General features: G+C 46.5%; 1 protein-coding gene across 4 annotated transcripts in view; it reads right to left on the bottom strand.

Annotated features, from left to right (window-relative positions):
- IFT140 (intraflagellar transport 140) overlaps positions 1–20,109 on the bottom strand; it is a 243,719-nt gene that overhangs the window by 192,308 nt on the left and 31,302 nt on the right. For all 4 annotated transcript variants that reach the window (XM_044978903.1, XM_044978900.1, XM_044978902.1 and 1 more), the window contains 2 exons: positions 18,623–18,765; positions 9,791–9,969 (listed from right to left, as the gene is read on the bottom strand). In XM_044978903.1, the coding sequence (XP_044834838.1) occupies positions 9,791–9,969; positions 18,623–18,765 (322 nt within the window). The remainder of the gene's footprint in view (positions 1–9,790; positions 9,970–18,622; positions 18,766–20,109) is intronic.

The following is a 20,109-nucleotide window of genomic DNA, read 5'->3' as shown; positions in this document are numbered from 1 at the left end:
CACCTTTGGGAGGAACTTAGGGTGTGGGCAGAGCTGCACCTTATCTCTGTGAAACATAGTATATGATGGTTCCGAGGTGAGAGCCCTCAACTCTGATACCCTTCTGGCCGAGGCGATCGCCACCAGGAATGCCACTTTCCAGGAAAGGTGGAGAAGGGAGCAGGTAGCTGCGGGCTCAAACGGGGGCCCCATGAGCTTAGAAAGGACTAAGTTGAGATTCCATGGGGGAACAGGGGGGCATGAATAAGGGAACACCCATTCCAGACCTTTGAGGAATCGTCCCACCGTTGGGTGGGAGAAAACCGAGCTACCTAAAAACCCTGGGTGAAAGGCGGAAATAGCCGCCAGGTGCACCTTAATCGAGGATGGGCCAGCTTAAGGTGCAGAAGGTATTCCAGAATGGTCGGAACTGGGGCCTGGAGCGGTTGCACCTGTTGTGACCCGCACCAGCACGAGAACCTCTTCCACTTGGCCAAGTAAGTCGGCCTGGTAGAGGGTTTCCTACTTCCAAGTAGAACCTGCTGCACAGGAAGGGAGCACTTTCTGTCCAAGGCACTTAACCACGTAGCTTCCATGCCGTCAGATGCAGCGATTGCAGGTCGGGGTGGAGAAGCCATCCTCCATCCTGCGTAATGAGGTCCTGGTGTAGGGGCAGGGATATCGGGGCCTCCACCGACAGCTCCAGGAACATGGTGAACCAATGCTGGCAGGCCCATGCCGGGGCGATGAGAATGAACAAAGCCCTGTCCCTGTGCACCTTGAGCAGTACCTTGTGTACTAGGGGGATGGGGGAAAACCGTATTTCGATTCCCTTCCCCACCGGATCGCGAATGTGTCAGCTATTGAGCCCAGGCTGCGACCCTGGAATGAGCAGAAATGTGGGAACTGGGTGTTGTCCTTGGTAACCAACAGGTCCACCCGGGGAAACCCCCACCTCCAGAAGAGCGAAAGCACGATGTCAGTTTTGAGCGTCCACTCGTGCATGCAGTAGGACCTGCTGAAGTGGTCTGCCAGCTCGTTTTGCTCCCCCGGGAGATACACCACCTCAAGGTGAATGGCATGGGCTATGCAGAAGTTCCAGAGAAGGAGAGCTTTGTGGCAAAGCGGGGAGGAACAGGCTCCGCCCTGCTTGTTTATATAAAACATGGCGGTCGTGTTGTCTGTCAGAACTGTCACGTTGTGACCACGCAGAGTGGCGTGAAAGGTCTGGCATGCTAAAAGAACTGCCCTGAGCTCCTTCACGTTGATATGGAATGATTACTCCATCCCCGACCACAAGCCCTGAGTTCTTAGGTTCCTCAGGTGAACTCCCCATCCGAGGTCTGACGTGTCTGTTGTGCGGCAAAGGGGATGGCCTCGCAAACTTCTGTCTGGGACTGCCACCACCTCAATGAGTCCAGCATGTCCCCTGGGGCTGTTACTATCAAATCCAGAGGGTCCCTGCCAGAGCGGTATACACGGGCGAGCCAAGCCTGCAGAGTTCTGAGTCTCAGTCTGGCATGCTTGACCACATGCGTGCAAACTGCCATGTGGCCTAGCAGTCGCAGGCAACATCTGGCCATCGTAGTGGGGAACTGGCACAGGGAGCTCACTGCCTGCTGGATGGTCAGGAATCGTGATTCCGGGAGGCTTGCTCTTGCCTGTACCGCGTCTATGACCGCCCCTATGAACTCCACTCTCTGTGCTGGGACGAGAGTGGACTTGGGAACACTGACCAGGAGCCCCAGCCTGCAGAATAGACTCAATGCCGTCTGTACGTGAGTCTGAACCTCTTCTTCGGACCGACCTGCCAAGAGCCAGTCGTCGAGGTAGGGGTAAACTTGAATCCTCTGTCTCCGCAAGCATACTCCCACCACCGCCATGCATTTTGTGAATACTTGTGGGGCCGCAGCAAGGCCAAACGGTAAAACCGCGAACTGCTAGTGTTCCTGGTTCACGGTGAAGCGCAGAAATCGGCGATACGCTGGGTGGATGGCGATATGAAAGTATGCGTCCTTCATGTCAAGGGCAGCGTACCAGTCTCCCGGATCCAGGAAGGGGATGATGGTATCCAGAGAGACCATGCAGAACTGGGTCTTGACCAGGAACTTGTTGAGCTCGTGCAGGTCTAGGATGGGACGAAGACCCCCCTTGGCCTTGCGGATGAGGAAGTAGCGGGAGTAGAACCCATTCCTTCTTAGGCCTAAGGGCACTATCTGTACCGTCCCCACCTCTAGGAGCGAGTGAATCTCCTTTTCTAGGAGATGCTCGTGAGAAGAGTCCCTGAAGAGGGACAGGGAAGGGGGGCGTGGGGTAGGCAGGGAGGAAAACTGTAGCATGTACCCGCTTCGCACCATGTGTAACACCCAACGGTCCGACGTAATGCTGGACCACGCACAGGAGAAGCGGGACAGGCGGTTGAGGAAGCACAGGGATGGATCCGGTGGATGACCTGGTACACTGTCTTCGAGTGTGCCTTCAAAAGCCTGGCTTAGAGCCCGGCTGAGACTTATATTGGCCTTGGTTCTGGCCCAGCCTATTGGAATTGATGTTATTCTAGCGCCGCCTCCTATTGTCTCCGCCTCACCTGCAGTAAGGCTCCTGCTGAGGACGAGGCTGGTACTGGTGCTGAGGAGGGGGCTATGGCTTAACGGGCTTCCTCTGAGTTGCTGGGGTATGCATACCCAGTGACTTGAGTGTGGCTCTAGAGTCCTTAAGGCTATGTAGCTTCGAATCAGTTTGGTCCGAGAAAAGTCCGAACCCTTCGAATGGGAGGTCCTGGATCGAATTCCGAACCTCAGGCAGCAAACCTGACTCCTGAAGCCACGCTGAGTGTCGCACGACCACGCCTGATGCTATTGTCCTGGCCGCCGCGTCCGCCGAGTCCAGGGACGCTTGGAGGGAGGTTTTCGCTATGGCCTAGCCGTCCTCCACTAGGGCCATGAACTCCTGTTGGGAGGCCTACGGAAGGTTGTCCTTAAACTTCCCCACTGCCACCCAGGTGTTGAAGTTATGCCTGTTGAAGATGGCCTGTTGGTTAGCAATCCTCATCTGGAGGCCCCCTGACGAATACACCTTCCTGCCGAACAGGTCTAGGCGTTTTGCTTCCTTGGTCTTAGAGCACCATGGGCAACAAGCCCCGGCCCCCTTCTCGTTCACCGCCGAGACAACCAGTGAACATGGGCTCGGATGACAGAACAAGAAGTCGTAACCTTTTGATGGGGCAAAGTACTTGCATTCCACACCTTTGGTTGTTGGTGCGCTGGATGCCGGGGTCTGCCATATAGTCGTGTAATTAGACTGAATGGTCTTAATGAGCAGGAGCACTATTCTGGAAGGACCTTCTGGGCTCAAAATGTCCACCATGGGGTCTTCCTGCTCAACCGTCTCCTCGGCTTGCAACCCCAAGTTATGGGTCACCTTATGAAGCAGTTCTTGGTGGGCCTTGTGGTCTAATGGCAGAGGTCCTAACACTGCCGTGCCTGCTACTGCTTCATCCGGGGATGACGAAGAGGTTAGCAGCTGCTCAGCTTCCTCCTGCTGGTCCCCCCGGTCCTCCTCCCTCAGGGAAGGGGCTTCCGGCTCAAGGCGGGGCCAGTGGTCCTGGGATGGCACCAGGTACGGTGCCGGGCTGTCCTCTCTCTCGCTTGGCAAGGCTGCAGACAGCTTGGACACCATACCTTCCCTTACAGGGGAGCATCGGTGCAGGGACCAAGATCTCTGTACCGAATAGCTGGCCCTAGAGGGAGCACCTTGACGCTGGTGGTAGGCCCACGGGGTCCAAAAGGGCCAGTGTAGACAGCCAGTTTGTTGTTCCCTGCTATCCGGGGCCTGTTGTAGGTAGCTATATTGGCCCAAGTCGGTGCCAGACTCCGGTGACGCCGAGCGTGAGGGCCACAGCGGTGCCGTCGATCTGTGCCGGCGAGAGGCTGATGATCGGCTTCTGGCTGACCGGTACCGCTCCTTTCTGGACCGGTACTGGTGTCTCCTGGGCGCCTTCAGCAACTCCTGGCTCAAGTCCTGCTGGTGCCGGTCTTGGGGGGGGGCACCGGGGAGCGCCATATGTCCTGCACTGACCTTGTGAGTTGACTCATCTCCGGTACTGAGACTTCCATCTGAGTCCAGGGTAGCTGGGAGTCCTCGGACTCAGAGCTCGACCGGGACCAGTGCCGGGAGCGATGCCGTAACGGTGACCTCGAACGGCTCACCATTGCCGGCACCTAATCTATTAAGAGTTCAGCAACAATGAAACGCTAACTAACTGATAACAACGCCGTCGCAGACGGTAAGAAGAAACTGGAGGGGGGTTGGGCCAGCGGGGGTATATATAGTGGCGCCACTATGGCGGGGGCCCCGCCGGCCCGACGGGAGCCACTAAGGGAAAAAGTTTCTGACGCTCGTGCACACAACGCATGCACACCTAATGTGGAATGGACATGAACAAGTACTCGAAGAAGAACTAGCATTGCCATAAGATTTAACATCCATGTCAAAATTCTTATCCCCAAAACTTAACATTATTACCAAAATTATTATCACAGATGTGCATTTACAAGTACCTTTATCTGAACAGAGGGTGTGGTATCATAGTCTGGTTTGAGGTTGGTTTCTTCATTACCCATGGTGTCCTTTGACTCTCTCCCATGTAATCAGTCACTGGCTTTTCTATTCCTCCAGTGTTCCCCTCTGCCTGGGTTCTTATTTTAACTATGTTTCTGGGATTTGGGTACCTCAGGGTCTGGCAAGATAGGAATTTAGGGGGATCCTGCATACTGACTGGCCCTTTGGGGAGCTGTCTCCCAACCCCAGGACTGTACATATACAAAAAAATCCAGCTCCCTTTTTGGAGTTACCCTGTGTTTCCCCCTCTCAGCACTGAGTCACTCTCTGCCCCCCTAGAGGGCTATGCTCTGTACTCTCTAGACAAGGTGCGTTTACCCTTTGATCAGATGCACCTTTTCCCAGCAGCTTTCCCATAACTACTCTCTGTGTCTCACCAGCCTGGGGGAAAACACACCCCTCTCTGACTGTTGGGTCATTTGCATTCTTACAAACCACCACCTGGCAATTTTCTTATCTGAACTCCTCTGTTATCACAGGTGTTGGAGCTGCAACTTGATGTAAAGAGACAGTTACTTTTCAAAAACTTATCAAAAATAGCATCCTGAAAAACTGGGACCTTGATTGGGGTACCCTCCACCAAGGCCAGCCTTAGGCAGATTCCCCCGATTCCCTGGAATCGGGCCCCACGCCTTAGGCACCTTTTTAATTTTTAATTATTTTTTTTACATACTGGGTGGCGGTCCGGGTCTTTGGCAGCAGTTTGGTGGCGGAGGATCCAGAGCGAGTGAAGGACCCCCACTCAAGTGCCGCCGAAAACCCGGACCGCCGCCGGGTATTCAAATCAGGCCCTGCAGTTCCTAAAGCCGGCCCTGCCCTCCACCACCTCTTTCTCTGTTCCCAAGAAGTCAGCTGTGTGACTGCTCCCCTCCAGAAGGTCAGTTACACAGTTCTTTCTCAAAACATGAGTCACAGGCTGAGTGCAAAGATGCTGACTCAGCCATCTGGTCCTGGGCATCCTCTCCTTCATGACCAGTGTGGAGACATTCCGGTCTTCCCACTATTCCTTTCCCAGTTTCCTCCCCTGGGCCCCCTTTTAAGACATATTTCTCTGTGCTCCTTAGGAAGGTTCCTCTCCCTTGTTCAGCTGCAAAACTCTGCCAGCTAACAACTGGGACAGTTTCCTTAATCACTGACAACCCCTCTCCTGCCCCTGCTCCTGAGGGCATGTTGCCAGCCCCTCCCAGATTTGGAAGCACACTGCTTCCCCGTGTGACAGTCACAGTACTCCTCACCCAACTCAGTGGTTTCTGAGATTCCCTTCTGCTTCTCTGGGCTTCCCTCTAGGATACATTTCCCTATGCTCCCTAGAGCAACTTGCTGGCAGCTAACAACCTGGACAATTCTCTCCCTGGCAGGCATTACACCCCCCTTCTTTCCTGAGATGGTGTTGCTTCCAGCTGCAGTGCAGGAGTTGGTCTCAACCACCCTCCCAACTGGAAGCATGTGGCTTCCCCCTGCTGCAGAAGAACCAAGGAGACTCTCTTCCATACTCCCAACAGTTCCTGAGACATTACCATTTCCCTCGGGGGTCCCAGCATAAAACTCCCTCCTGCTGCAAACGAATACCTGAATCTAAGCTACACGGAAAAAACTGTTACCAAGAAGCAGGTCAACTAGGAGGTGTTCCATTACCCCCACAGTTAAAACATTTCCCAAACCTTCCCAAAATCACATGGATTTTAGCTAGTGGTAGAAGGAATCTGCTTTTGCCCACCCCCACAATCTCTGCCATTTGGCTACGTAACATACTGGCCTTTGGAACCACACTCTGCTTAACGAGAGAGATCTGAGCCCCTTTATCCCTCTGCCTCAAGCGTTCCCCACCATTAATTTGGATTACCTCAACATGCTCCATGTCTGGTTCTGCAAAGGCTAATCTCACAAAACCAATATGATAGATTTTGATTGCCTGGGGGGTTTCTGTGTTGAGGATAGCAAAACTAACATGAGCTATTGGTTGCCTGCTTCCTCCTCGCACAAGGCATTTATTCCTCAGGCCATCAGTGGAACTACACTGATATCACCTTTTGAGCTCTTCTGCTTTTACAAGAGATTTGGATGAGGGTTAGAGGAATGGTTTTGGGGAGGTGAGTACCCAGCCTCCCAGCTACCCTCCCCTCCTGCTAGGGATAAAATGGGATCGTCCCGTCCCACCAGCTTCAAAGACCTCTTTCAGTGGTTTTGCAGCATGAGCTTTCGTGGGTGAATGCCCACTTCGTCGGATGCAAGAGTGGAAATTTCCAGGGGCAGGTAAATATAAGCAAGCCAGAAGCAAGCTAGAGATAACGAGGTTAGATCAATCAGGGAGGATGAGGCACTGTTCTAGCAGTTGAGGTGTGAAAACCAAGGGAGGAGAAACTGGTTCTGTAGTTGGCAAGCCATTCACAGTCTTTGTTTAATCCTAAACTGATGGTGTCAAATTTGCAAATGAACTGAAGCTCAGCAGTTTCTCTTAGAAGTCTGGTCCTAAAGTTTTTTTGCTGGAGGATGGCCACCTTAAGATCTGCTATTGTGTGGCCAGGGAGGTTGAAGTGTTCTCCTACAGGTTTTTGTATATTGCCATTCCTAATATCTGATTTGTGTCCATTTATCCTTTTCCTTAGAGACTGTCCAGTTTGGCCGATGTACATAGCAGAAGGGCATTGCTGGCATATGATGGCATATATTACATTGGTGGATGTGCAGGTGAATGAACCGGTGATGGTGTGGCTGATCTGGTTAGGTCCTGTGATGGTGTTGCTGGTGTAGATATGTGGGCAGAGTTGGCATCGAGGTTTGATTTGACACCATCAGTTTAGGATTAAACAAAGACTGTGAATGGCTTGCCAACTACAGAACCAGTTTCTCCTCCCTTGGTTTTCACACCTCAACTGCTAGAACAGGGCCTCATCCTCCCTGATTGATCTAACCTCGTTATCTCTAGCTTGCTTCTGGCTTGCTTATATCTACCTGCCCCTGGAAATTTCCACTCTTGCATCCGACGAAGTGGGCATTCACCCACGAAAGCTCATGCTGCAAAACGTCTGTTAGTCTATAAGGTGCCACAGGATTCTTTGCTGCTTTTACAGAACCAGACTAACACGGCTACCTCTCTGATACTTTCAGTGGTTTGTTTTAAATAGATGCCTGGGTCTGTTCAAAGGCATCAGCAAGAGACTCTCTCATACACAGACTTTACATCTTTGTCCCATAGACACTGCTTTACATCAGTCTTACATATGCCTAGGAAATGCTCTTGAGCCATGAGATCAAACATTCCCTCAAAACTTTAACACCTTTACCCCTCACCCATTTTCCAAACAAATCTTTCATTCTGTTCACATATTCCCCAATTACTCATACCAATATCCCTCTTAAGATTCCTAAATTTAACTAAATGTTTCAGGGGTAATCTGAAACCTTTGCAAAACATCTTGGCCCACCAACAGCTTATCCTGATGGCCCAGGAGCCAAAGTTTACTGACCCCTGAATTATAGGGTTGGCTTATGAATGGTTTATAAAAATTTATATAAAGAGCTGGAAGGCTAATGTCACTAGACAGAAGACACAAAAAGGCAAAGAGAGGAAGCAGACAAAGATCACTCTTGCCTGCTTGCCTCAGGAACTGAGGGCTCCCTAAGACTGTAGGTGTAAGGCTGAACAGTGTACAAGGGTGGTGGGAACCAGCACTGTAAATAAATGGCACTGGGTGTTTTACCAGCATAAAGGTCTCTGAGATATTTGTGGACTTGAGAAGGGACAGGACGGACCAGGGCCCTGAGAGAGAAGGTTAGAACAGAGAAACCAGGAATGCAAAAGAAAACCCATGCTTTTGAAATAACCACCACAATTCTTGGCTCCACCTTGTACTCCTGACAGAATTCTGGGTCCCTGCAGAGGTGCAGAATTCACATCGTCTGCATATTTCTGTGCCACCTGCACAGAAAAATGCAAAAGAAACCTGCGGGGGGGACATGCACCTCTTTCCTGGCAGCCCGTCTGTTCCAGCATGCCTGGAGCAGCCTCAGAGACACAAATCACTGCGGGGGGAAGAGGGCTAGGTGTGCATGCCTGCCAGAGAGATGCTGATCACCATTAGGGGGCCAACAAGTGAGAGAGATTCAGTCCCTCTCGATTGCTACTGCGGCTCATAGGACATGGGGGAGGGGGAGGTCTTTTTATTATGCATGAGGAAGGCTCTGTCCCCGAGGCAGAAATGTAGCAGCCTGCCTGCCTAGTAACATGTCTGTAACTTTCTGAGAATCAAAAAAAAATTAAATATTAGTATCATGTTACTGAAAAATTGTTTTCAAATTAAAGAAAATAGCTTTTGTAAAAAAAACCAAAACCGTATTTTGTTAATGTAGCTGTCGATGGTTAATTTATTTCATTCCCTGAGGCAGAAATGTAGCAGCCTGCCTGCATAGTAACATTGTTAATGTTCCTATGGTTAGTTAGCTGTTCCCATTCTCTATAAATTCCCCCAGGAGCATAAAATCTGTAAAACTTTTAAGGCCCTTATATTGCCAAAGTGATGTAAAGCCTTATAAATGATAGTAAGGAAATAGCTAGGAAGATCTATGTGCTTGGCACAGGAAAAAAGTGAGAAAAGTGGCACAATGGGGTTAGATTACAATTTAGGAGTTATTTTACTTACCCATTTAAAAAAAAATTTAAAAAAAAAAGATTTTGCGGGCAAATAAAACATTTCCCAAAGTACCCAGCCAGGTCCAGGACAGTGATTAGCAAAATTGTACGACTTTCATGTGTGAAAGTCTGAGTAATTTAAAATGATGTTCTACTCTTTTTTTTTTCGCGCCATTTGGTGTTCTGTAATATAATTTAAATGAAAATCCAGGATTATAACTGGAATGCAGGGTATTAGTTACCAAGTGACTTTTTTTCTGTCTTGTAGTTTAAATACATTACCAAAACAACTGAAACTGGTATGATTATATTGCATTATTTTGACAAACCAAATTCGCAGAATTTTTAATTTTGAGGCACAGAATCCCCGCAGGAGTAACCTTAGGAGGAACATGCATTTCCTTAAAGGGTGGGGTTTTCTCCAAGAAATAAAGGTGGGCCTTAATGAATTTGTCATGCAACAGAAAATTGGCAAAAGTAAAAGTGGAACTATACATCTATAGAAACTGATATTGTACCTCAGCAGTACCTAACCTTTACCCCTCAGCCTACCTCACCTACCTTCATGATTTCCTCTGCTTCTCCCTCAAGAGTGATTGTGTACATGGACAACAGAAGGTTCTCTGTTATTACCACCAAAACATCCCTCTTCTCCATGATCAGGAGCTTTTGGATTGGACTGTCTGTTGTGCTCAATGCATGGCTTGTCTTTCCTTTTTCATTCACGTAATGCACAGACCCTGCAGTAAACACAAGCCAGTTACATACTGTTCTGTTCCAAGACACCTGTAAACCACAAAAATGAATGATCAATAATGTTAATGGTCTGACAACCCCACAAACATAAGTTATTCAGAGGCAAGACTACACAGAAAAAAAGCCTTGCTTAAACTTGGTTAAGGTTATTCTGTTCTACTTTAATAACAACATATTCCTCAAATGCTGAAAAGCTAGCAAATACACAGTTAAGGTCAACAACCACATTTTTATTTCTCTTCTTATACACTGTTGGAGTTAAAATAGTATAGCAGTTTATACAAGAAGGACACGTATAAAAAGTTATTCTCTTTTCTTCAAAGAAATCCAGAACTAAAAGCGTATCTTAAAAGGAGGGCATCTACCTTTAAACATGTTTGTCCTTCTTGTCTGTATGGTCCTACTTAAGAGATGCATGATAGTTTCTGAAACCTTGGATGTTAGCAATGTGTTGTGAAAAGACAATAGTAAAAAGGTAAATGTTTTATATTGGTGTAATTAGAGAAAAAGTTTGGTTTTTTACGGTAACTGTGTATTTGTAGGAGGACAATGTTATTAAATTAGAACAGACATTTAACTTACATTAAAACAGTTTTTTCCAATGTGACTTTCCTCAGTTTTTAAAGAAACAATATAAATTGGAAATTAAAAATGAAAAGCAAATACAGTGCCTTACAAAAAATAATGACAGCAAATAACACAGCAGCTGCAGCAAACTTTCAACTATGGAGAAATGTCAACCTTAGATTAAATGAGGCCCTGACAACTTGTTTAATCTGCTGTCATGTGTGAAACTCATATGACACTACCTAAAAAGAAAGTTCCCATTAGTTAATGCAGCGCTTTCAGAATGGCAGTGCTGAAGTTAATACTGAAATATTAAATGACACATTGGAATCTGACAAATCTGCTCCCATGTATAGACACAGATCACTGCCTAGCAAACACTATCATATCATTAATGTAGCACTTTCATATTGGGGCAGATCAAATCAATAATTAAATAAGAAAAATTTTCCCAAAAATTCTAAAACAGAAAACTATAAAAGTGTTTTTTGTGTAAACTACTGATATACATAAGTTTAGTGTAGAATCTCCATGTGTGCTCTTTGCAAAGGGGTTCTTAAAAAAAAAGTAAGACAGTAGAGACCCAATTACAAAAGCCATTTGTTTTTATTTCCATTTTGTTTCATTTTTAAATACACTACACCCTCCACATTCCAACTGCACAGAAAATTAAAAGCCCTGCTACACTCTTAGTTTTATTCCAGAAAAAAACTGAAACAAAAACACTTAGTAGATATTCTCTTTCTTCTCTCTTCTTAAATACCGTTCTTTAATGCAACCTTTATTATGGCTTCACTACCACCCCACCATAATATTTTTTATTTATCTACCACTTTCCACAGGAGGATCTCAACGCATTTTCAAGCAGCAAGCTTCACAATACCCCTGCGAGAAGGCATATATAGGGAACGTTGCAACTACCTCTAGTGTTCAACATGGCAGCTGTCAGTGCACAGCAACACTAGATAACAGTTCAGGATCAGAGTCTAAAATGAGTTCCATGTAAGCAGACCCCTGCACATAAAGTCCCATTAACCTAAATGGAGTATGTTTGCACAGAGCTCGTTCGGGTTCAGGGCTTTAGTCATGAAATGGAGAATATCGTATAAAATTGAAATGGCAAGGGGAATTTAGTTAGGCAGCATGTAATTATCCCAGTTGTAATTTGGCCAGGATACTGGGGTTAGTGACATTATTCTTTTGAAAGTTCCATAGGATCTTTATTGACAATAAATGGTCAGTTTTTAGATCTCATCTTGAATTGTGTACTTAAATTATTCTGTTGCACTTGACTACTGCAACACAAAGCACCAACTTTCATATGCTTAAGACCACCCACTGTTTCAAAGGTCCTCTTCAGTAGCAAGAGAAAGAGTTAGTTAAGCTTTTTAATTGAATTTTAAGAAAGCTTTTCACTATAGTGTCACACAAAAACACTATTCTAAAAAAAGTTATCAGGTGCTCAGCTAATTGAGTGGATAAAGGAACTGGGTTAGACTCTAAAGACAAAGGGTAGCGGAGAGTGGATACTGTTCAGGGGGGAGGTATATTAGGATTAATACTGTTCTCTTCTCTATTAACAGCCTGGAAGAGACAAAAAAGTAAAATAAATTAATGGTGTCTTCAAAGAATACACAACAAGGGTGCATTCAGTACAGCTCAGGATACCTTAAACAGACTAGAGCCTGGATCTAAAACATTTTGGAAATCTCATGTCAGACATCTACATTAGTGCACCAATCACCTGTAGCATGCAGCCATGACAACAATTCTGTGTAAAACATCATTATGAAAAAGAGAGTTGTTGGTAAATTTCAAGTGTTAAAATATCTTTGCTTTAGACAAACTTTCTCACATAAGCAGGGGCGGCTCTAGGATTTGCGCCGCCCCAAGCAGATGATCCACCGGAGCCGCGGGACCAGCGGACCCTCCGCAGGCACGTCTGCGGGAGGTCCAGCGGAGCCGCCTGCCGCCCTCCCGCGGGACGCCGCCCCAAGCGCGCGCTTTGCGCGCTGGGGTCTGGAGCCGGCCCTGCATATAAGATCTGATAACTGAATTTTGTATATTGTTTTACTATGGTGATGAGAGCTTTAGAAATGTTTGTAATACATCTATTCCAGGCAAGTAAAAAAAGCACAAAAATAACATTTCAAATGTTGTTAATTTGTCATTTATTTTAATTACAAAAGGCACTCCATAGTCTACACTAACATCTGACTGCATTTTTTTTTTAAATAGAGCCATTATGGATTAATGAATGCAAAAAAGCATCAAAAAAGGGAGGGTTACTCACCTTATGCAGTAACTGAGGTTCTTTGAGATGTGTGTCCCTGTGGGTGCTCCACTTCAACAGCGTCAGGACACATTGACACCTGATCAGAGATTTTTGGTAGTAGTGCCTGGTCAGGGCACACGTGCACAGTAGCTGTCTTGCAATGCCAGTGGCACCTCATCTAGCACGCGCACAACTCAACCCCGTCAGTTCTTTCTCTACCATGGAGTCTTTAATATGAACTCCAAAGTAGAGGGGAGGAGGGTGGGTAGTGGAGCACCTACAGGGACACACATCTCGAAGAACCTCAGATACTGTACAAGATGTACCCTCTCTTCTTCAAGTGCTGTCCCTATGGGTGCTCCACTTCAGGTGATCGTGGAGTAGTGCCCTACTGAGGACAGATGGGCTTCAGAGTTGTATGCATAGTTGAAGTTAGCACTGTTAGGCCTAGCATTGCACCTGAGCCTGAGCTTTGTGTTACTGTATAGTGATTCGTGAATGTGTGTTGTGAAGCCCAAGTGGCAGCTCAAAATATTTCTGTGATTGGTACGTTATTCAAAAAGGCTGTTGAGGTCAATACTTATCTCGTCAAATGGGCTCTGATCCCTGTCGGGGTTCTATTTTTTGTTGATAGCATAGATGGATGCAATTGGAGATCCATTTTGAAAGTCTTTGTTTTGATATTGTGGATCCCTTTGATTATCCAGTCGTGGAGACGAAAAGTCTTGGTGATTTTCGGAATGGTTTCATTCTATCTAGGTAGAATGCTAAAGCACGTCTAACGTCTAGAGCGTGGAGGACTGTCTTGTGTAGTCCTGTGTGGTTTAGGTTAAAACAAAGGTAAGTGAATTGGTTGGTTGAAATGAAAGGATGTTATCTTAGGGACAAATTTTGGGTGTGGTCATAGTGTCACTGTCTTTGAAGAATATGGTGTGTGGAATATGTGTTGTGTGATGTTGTTGTTCAGTTCCCACTTGTGTTCTTGGGAAAACTGTCTGCTTAATGTATCCACCATCATGTTCTGTTGACCTGGGAGGTATGATGCTGTAATGGTGATGTTGTGCTTTATGTACCAGTTCCATAGTTTTATGGCTTCTGTTCATAGGGAATGAGATCATGCTTCACCCTGTCCGTTTATGTAGAACATATATGCCATGTTGTCCATCATGATTCTTATTGTTTTGTTCCTTATTATTGGGAGGAAATGGATACACGCGTTGCAAACCACACGTAATTCGAGCAGGTTGATGTGTAAATGTGTTTCTGTGGGCAACCACTTCCCTCAGATTGTATGTTAGGTCAAGGAAGCACCCCAGCTGATCAGTGAGACATCTGTTGTGATCAGTATGGATGGTGGATCCTGCTGAAATGGGATCCCTTCGCATACGTTTCTTGGACTTGTCCACCATTTTAAGAAGTGTTGGACTTTTGATATTACTGTTAAGCTTTTGTTCAGGCTGTGCTCTCATGGTCTGTATACCGAGCTCAGCCAGCCCTGTAGGCAGCACATATGTAGTCAAGCATATCTTACTACAAAGATAGTGGCTGCCATATGTCCTAATACTTGTAGGCCGGCCCGGTACATGCTGATACCCATGGGCTGTTTGTGACCACTGATATGAGTGTGGTCAGTGCTGAGAATCTGGTCATTGGTAGTGATGCTTTGGCCTCTATTGAGTCCAGATGTGCTACGATGAAGTCTAATTGTTGTACTGGGGTTAGAGTAGATTTCTGCTAGTTTATTTGTAACCGTAGGGTGTGAAAGAGGGAGATAGTCCAGGTATTTGTGAGCCAAGAATGTATGTCCCTGGTAAGCTGTTCTCTTGATCTTGTGGGACATTGGTGGTCTGATGCCTGATGATGAGGACTGATCTGATGAGAAGACTTCCTCTTCAAGGTCATCCACATCTTCATTTGAAAATGATGGAGCAGTGGGGGATTCCGGCTGGTCTAGTGCCATTGGTACTCGCGAGCCGTCAGTGCCGAACAGCGGAGATATGGGGGTAGACACTACTTCCATGTCTACTTTACGTGTAAGAGGATGTGGTGCTGCTGTTTTCGATGTTGTGCCTTTCTGTGCTGACACATTAGGTGGTAGCTTGGTCAGTGCTGTTCATTTGAATGTGGCCCTAGTCAGTGCCAGTGGTACCATTCTTGAATTCTCTGTTGACGGTTCCAATGAAGTTGGTGCAGGCAGAGGGGGCATCGCCAATGGCAACGGTTGTGGTACTGTGTCCTTCATAGGAATAGTTGGTGCCGTGGAGGAGGAGGCTGGTTTGTGCCTACCACTCGACTCCTTTCCCCTGCTGGCAGAAGTCCCAGTACGGAGGGTGCCAGAAGTGCCTGGTGCCTCAAAGATAGTCACACTGCCTGAGGTTGGCACCGAGGATAGAGATCTCACCAGAGACCTTTTTTTTTAAAAAAAAAAATGGTTCTCTGTTTGGGGAGGACATGGCCATTTTCTCAGTTTTGTAGAGGAAAGGGTACTAGCTCTGTCCACAGAGGATGTGCCCTTAGGCCTGGTCTACACTAAGGGGGGGGGGGTCGAACTAAGGTACGCAAGTTCAGCTACGCAAATAGCGTAGCTGAACTCGAACTACCTTAGTTTGAAGTACTCACCCGTCCAGACGCCGCAGGATCGAAGTCCGCGGCTCCCCCGTCGACTCCGCCACCGCCGTTCACGGTGGTGGAGTTCCGGAGTCGACGGGAGCACGTTCGGAGTTCGATATATCGCGTCTAGATTAGACGCGATATATCGAACTCCGAGAAGTCGAACGCTAGCCGCCGACCCGGACAGTAAGTATAGACGTACCCCAAGAGTCCCTTGTCGAGGGTTATCTGGGGTCAGAAGTAGGCGTAAGAAACTCATTTTAAATGGAGAAATTCAAGTCGGAGATCTCCGTCTCTCCTCACTCGAGTTTTGCAAATGCTGCCGTGAGCGAACTTTTGTGATATGTGCGACTCACCTAAGCAGTGAATGCATAGTGAGTGCCCATCCGAAATAGGTATTGATTCCTTGTACAAAGTGCATCTTTAAAAACCTGAGGAGCCATGCATATTTTTAACAGCCCTCGTAGCGCTAACTTGGGATGGGCAGAGGAATGAATTGTCTAACTAAGACTACTTGAAACTTAACACTAAGTGAACCAACTAATTACAACAAACTGAGGCTTACCTAAACAATCTAATGTTATCTACTTCTTTTCTAGGTTTTCTTCAACACCACTACAGAGCTCCATCTCAGGCTGAGGATGATTGAGAAGGAAATGAAGCAGTTGGGCCATGTGTGTGCTACATGAGGCACCAATGGTGCTGTGAGACAGCTATTGTACACACGCACCCCAACCAGGCACTGCTACTGAAGATCTCTGATCAACAGCGCCAGGACAAACCAACACTTGAAGTGGAGCACCCACAGGGACAGCACTAAAAGAAGAAACATTTCTCTTAAAGGACATGTCTACACTGAAATTGTGGGATGTAATTGCAGCTGGTATAGACATACCTAAACCTAGTTTTAATCTAGCTATTTTGGGTACCAAAGCAATGAAGCTGTGGCTAGATTAAAGCTAGAGTAGGTATGTCTACTCAAGATGCAGTCACACCCCATGATTACAGCATAATTATACCCAAAGTGGCCAAATTATTTTAATTTCTTCTTTTTTGAAAAGATAGCTTCTCAGACCAAGAGCTGTTTGCTGTCAGCCTAGATAGTATTTAAAGCTAGACTTCAACAATTATCAAAACACTATCTTATAATGGAAACAGTAAGAGACCACTACCTAGAATGGCACATGTATATTCCTGAAACAAACTATTTAAATGAGTTGGGCAAGCAGAATTTGTCTCCTAATTTGGAGCTTAGATGACATACCAAAGAAACAAAGGGAAAATGTGAGAATGTGGGGGAGGGAGGGATAGCTCAGTGGTTTGAGCATTGGCCTGCTAAACCCAGGGTTGTGAGTTCAATCCTTGAGGGGGCCATTTAGGGATTGGCCCTGCTTTGAGCAGGGGGTTGGACCAGATGATCTCCTGAGGTCCCTTCCAACCCTAATAATCTGTGAAAACACACACACACTTGCACAATGAGGAGTTTGTCACTAGGTGGAGCTGTGTATCATTGTAATGGTTGCTCTAAAGACAATTCTCAGTGTAAAGCTAAATTCCCCTGCAAATAGAATTTAAAACACATCACTGTTCAAAGATGTTTCTTCTCCACTAAAAGGATGTCACCATTTTGATCTATTAAGGAACTGCTGTCAGTGTCATTTACTGTTTCACTTTCTTAGAATTCACTGTGGTGTTGCCTATTCAAATAATAAATAATTAATAAAACAGACATCGAGAGAGTTCAAAAACACATTACAAAGGAGTTCAGTATCATTAGCCCCATTTTACAGCTAGTGAAACCGAGGCACAGAGAGGGAAGTTAGTTGCCCAAGGTCACCCAGCAAAGCAGTATCAGATATTGAACCCAGGACTCCAGAATCCCTATCCACTAGGTCATACTGCCTCCCCAGTATTGCTAATCAATGCTATTCTCAAGTAATCCATCTAAATGAATTAAATAATGCCATATTATATCAACAAATCCAATTACATGATGGTCAAAATGCCTGAGCCCTGTCTCCAGTATAGTTTCCACCATTGCTACCACCACTTGTGGTGAACCAGTGTTGAATTAGGAGCCCCATTTTTGCCAGTGTAGATGCAGCCTTGCAGACAGAACCACGACTCTATTGGGAGATTAGCATAAATTAACTAGATCCCCAGAGTTGTCAGTTAATCTGCTTTTGGAGGGCAGCACTCATATTTACTGGTCACCAGCCTTCAAAACACTCTTCAACTGTATATGGAGGATCTGTTCTGGTCCTGGGCCAGTAGGCAGGAGATTTAGAGAGAGGGGAGCAACTGGGCTAGAGAAAGAAAAAGATGAGGAAAAAAATCCACTAGAAATTAAAATAGAGAAGAAAGATGTCAAAGCAAAGATTTGGGGGGAGGGGATGGGGGACATCACATGAAGCAAATTAGTCTAAGGGAAAATACAGATACTAAAAAAAGACTGAATAGATGCTATAGAAGGAAAAGTGAAAGAAGAAGAAAAAAGGGAGATATTAAGATTTATAATTTTTATAGAAAATATGCTTTAGACATCATTTAGTATTGGTTCTAGCAACAACATAAAATATTAATTATTTTCTATCTTTGGAAAAGAAGGCGACAAATAGCTTCTCTCTAGTTCTGACCTCTTTTGGATGGTACAGATTACCCTCATTTTCTTTCTGAAAAGAAAAACAGGCATATGCCAGGCTGTGATTAATCAAGTCCATTCAAAGGGGAAGCGCGGAGGCTTCCTTCAATGGAATAACCACTGAGTTTACAGCAGTGCTTGAGGCTACCAGCTCTATTCAAACAGGAAAATCCCTCATGCAAAATAGGAAAATAACTTTCGATACCTCTTTCTGACATTACTAGGAATCAGCTATTTCCACTTCTGAAGTCATCACAGCCACTACCCTTCCAAACATTTATCCTGCTCCCAAAACTTCCAATCCCAACAGGACTGGTCCGGAAGAAGGATGTTGTACAAAGAACTCACTCTGAAGATGTTAGGATTTTCATGACTTTATACACTTCATCTTACTAGGTGTTTTATTTCTCCCCTAAGAATAATCTGTGCAACAGCTCAAGTGAAAACAAGACCACCTTACACTGAAGAGTTTTGAAAACATTAAAGAGACTACATTTCCCAACAGAATGCAGCATTTGTTTTTTGGGGGTTTTGTTTTTCTTACCATCAATCACACTGATGAAAAAGGACAACCCCTCCTGAGGTCCCACTTTCAGAGGCACTCCGATTCCAGCTTTTCTCCAGTTAAACATATCCAGGGCTTTTTCATCACCACTCACTGCTGCTTTGGCTAGCTGTACCAGGTCCCTGCAGGCAACCAAAAGGCATTTCATTTCTAGCTCCCAATTTGGCACATAACTTTTTAATCCAGAAAAAAAATGGATGGGGATTCCCACTACCAAAATGTGGCAACTATTCATGATGGAGAGATCTTTCACACTCACCTCAGCAGAGAGATTGGAATCCTCAAATGTATTCAATCTCTATCATGACTTAGTATTATTTCCTGGTTATAGAAGGATATTCAGGGGGTTCCCAGTATACATCTCCCTCTTTTGCATAACCTCACTCATCAATAGGAGAATGTGTTCCAATTCACGTCAGTCCCACATAGCCGTAGTTTGCACTACTGTGCTATAAGTTGCAAATGACAGATATGCGGATCGGGAGCAACCTGAATCGGAACACATTTCCCTATTGATGAGCAACATATGCAACAGATATGCATAGCCACGGGTGGGCTGCGGCCCACTCACTTAACATCCAGCCCCCCCCCAATCCCAGCTCTGCTCCCACCACAGCGCATGCCCCACACTGCCTGCCTGGCACTCCGGCCGGAGAGCATGGTAGGAGCGCGGAGGCTTGCCAAGCTCTGGAGCGCCAGCCATGGAGTGGGGTCGGGGGCTTGCCTTGCTCCACTTACTTGGCCCTCCTGACAGGGAATGGGGTCGGAGCACAGGGGCTTCCAAGCCCCGACCCCAATTCCCTGGCCAGAGTGGGGCAAGCCCCCGCGCCCCAACCCTGCTCCCGGGCAGGAGTGCCAGGTGAGCGTAGCGGGGCAAGCCCTGAGCACCAGGGGAGCAGGTGGGGTTGCGCTCCCCATTTTTACAGGAGCCCCTGGCCAGAGTGTTTATTCCCCCCACCCCTGCAAGGCCGGCTGGAGGAGAGAGAAAGGCAGCCAGATCGCTCCTACCCCTCCACTCCCCTGTCGTTGCATGCCCACCCAAGTGTTCCCTCCTGTCTACGCCACTGGTGTACAAGCGGGTCCGCAATACAAGTCATGTCGGTATACATCACCCTTTTCAAGAACACAACCCCAATCTATACCGGGGACCCACTGCACATTTAAAATCATTGTATTTAGTATAAATCACATCTGTTAACATGATCACAGGCAGTCGTGCTGCCAGACCTCTGAAATATCAACATTATTGTTTGCTGGAGTTGTGAGAGCTAGCAGCAACGGGGAAGAGAGGAAGGGGACCTGGATCCATGCAGAGGAAAGGGAGTCAGCAGCAGGAGTTGGAAGAAGGACCTGGAACCAAAGGAAAGGCACAGAAATAGCAATGGGAAAAAGAGCTTAGAAGAGTGCTGACTGGTGGGGGGCGGAGAAAGGGGGGAGGAAGAAGAGAGATGATAGTTGGAATAAAA

This window comes from Mauremys mutica, chromosome 11 (assembly GCF_020497125.1).
Source record: "Mauremys mutica isolate MM-2020 ecotype Southern chromosome 11, ASM2049712v1, whole genome shotgun sequence".
NCBI classification, from domain to species: Eukaryota; Metazoa; Chordata; order Testudines; family Geoemydidae; genus Mauremys; species Mauremys mutica.
This window is presented reverse-complemented; position numbering and strand designations above follow the sequence as displayed.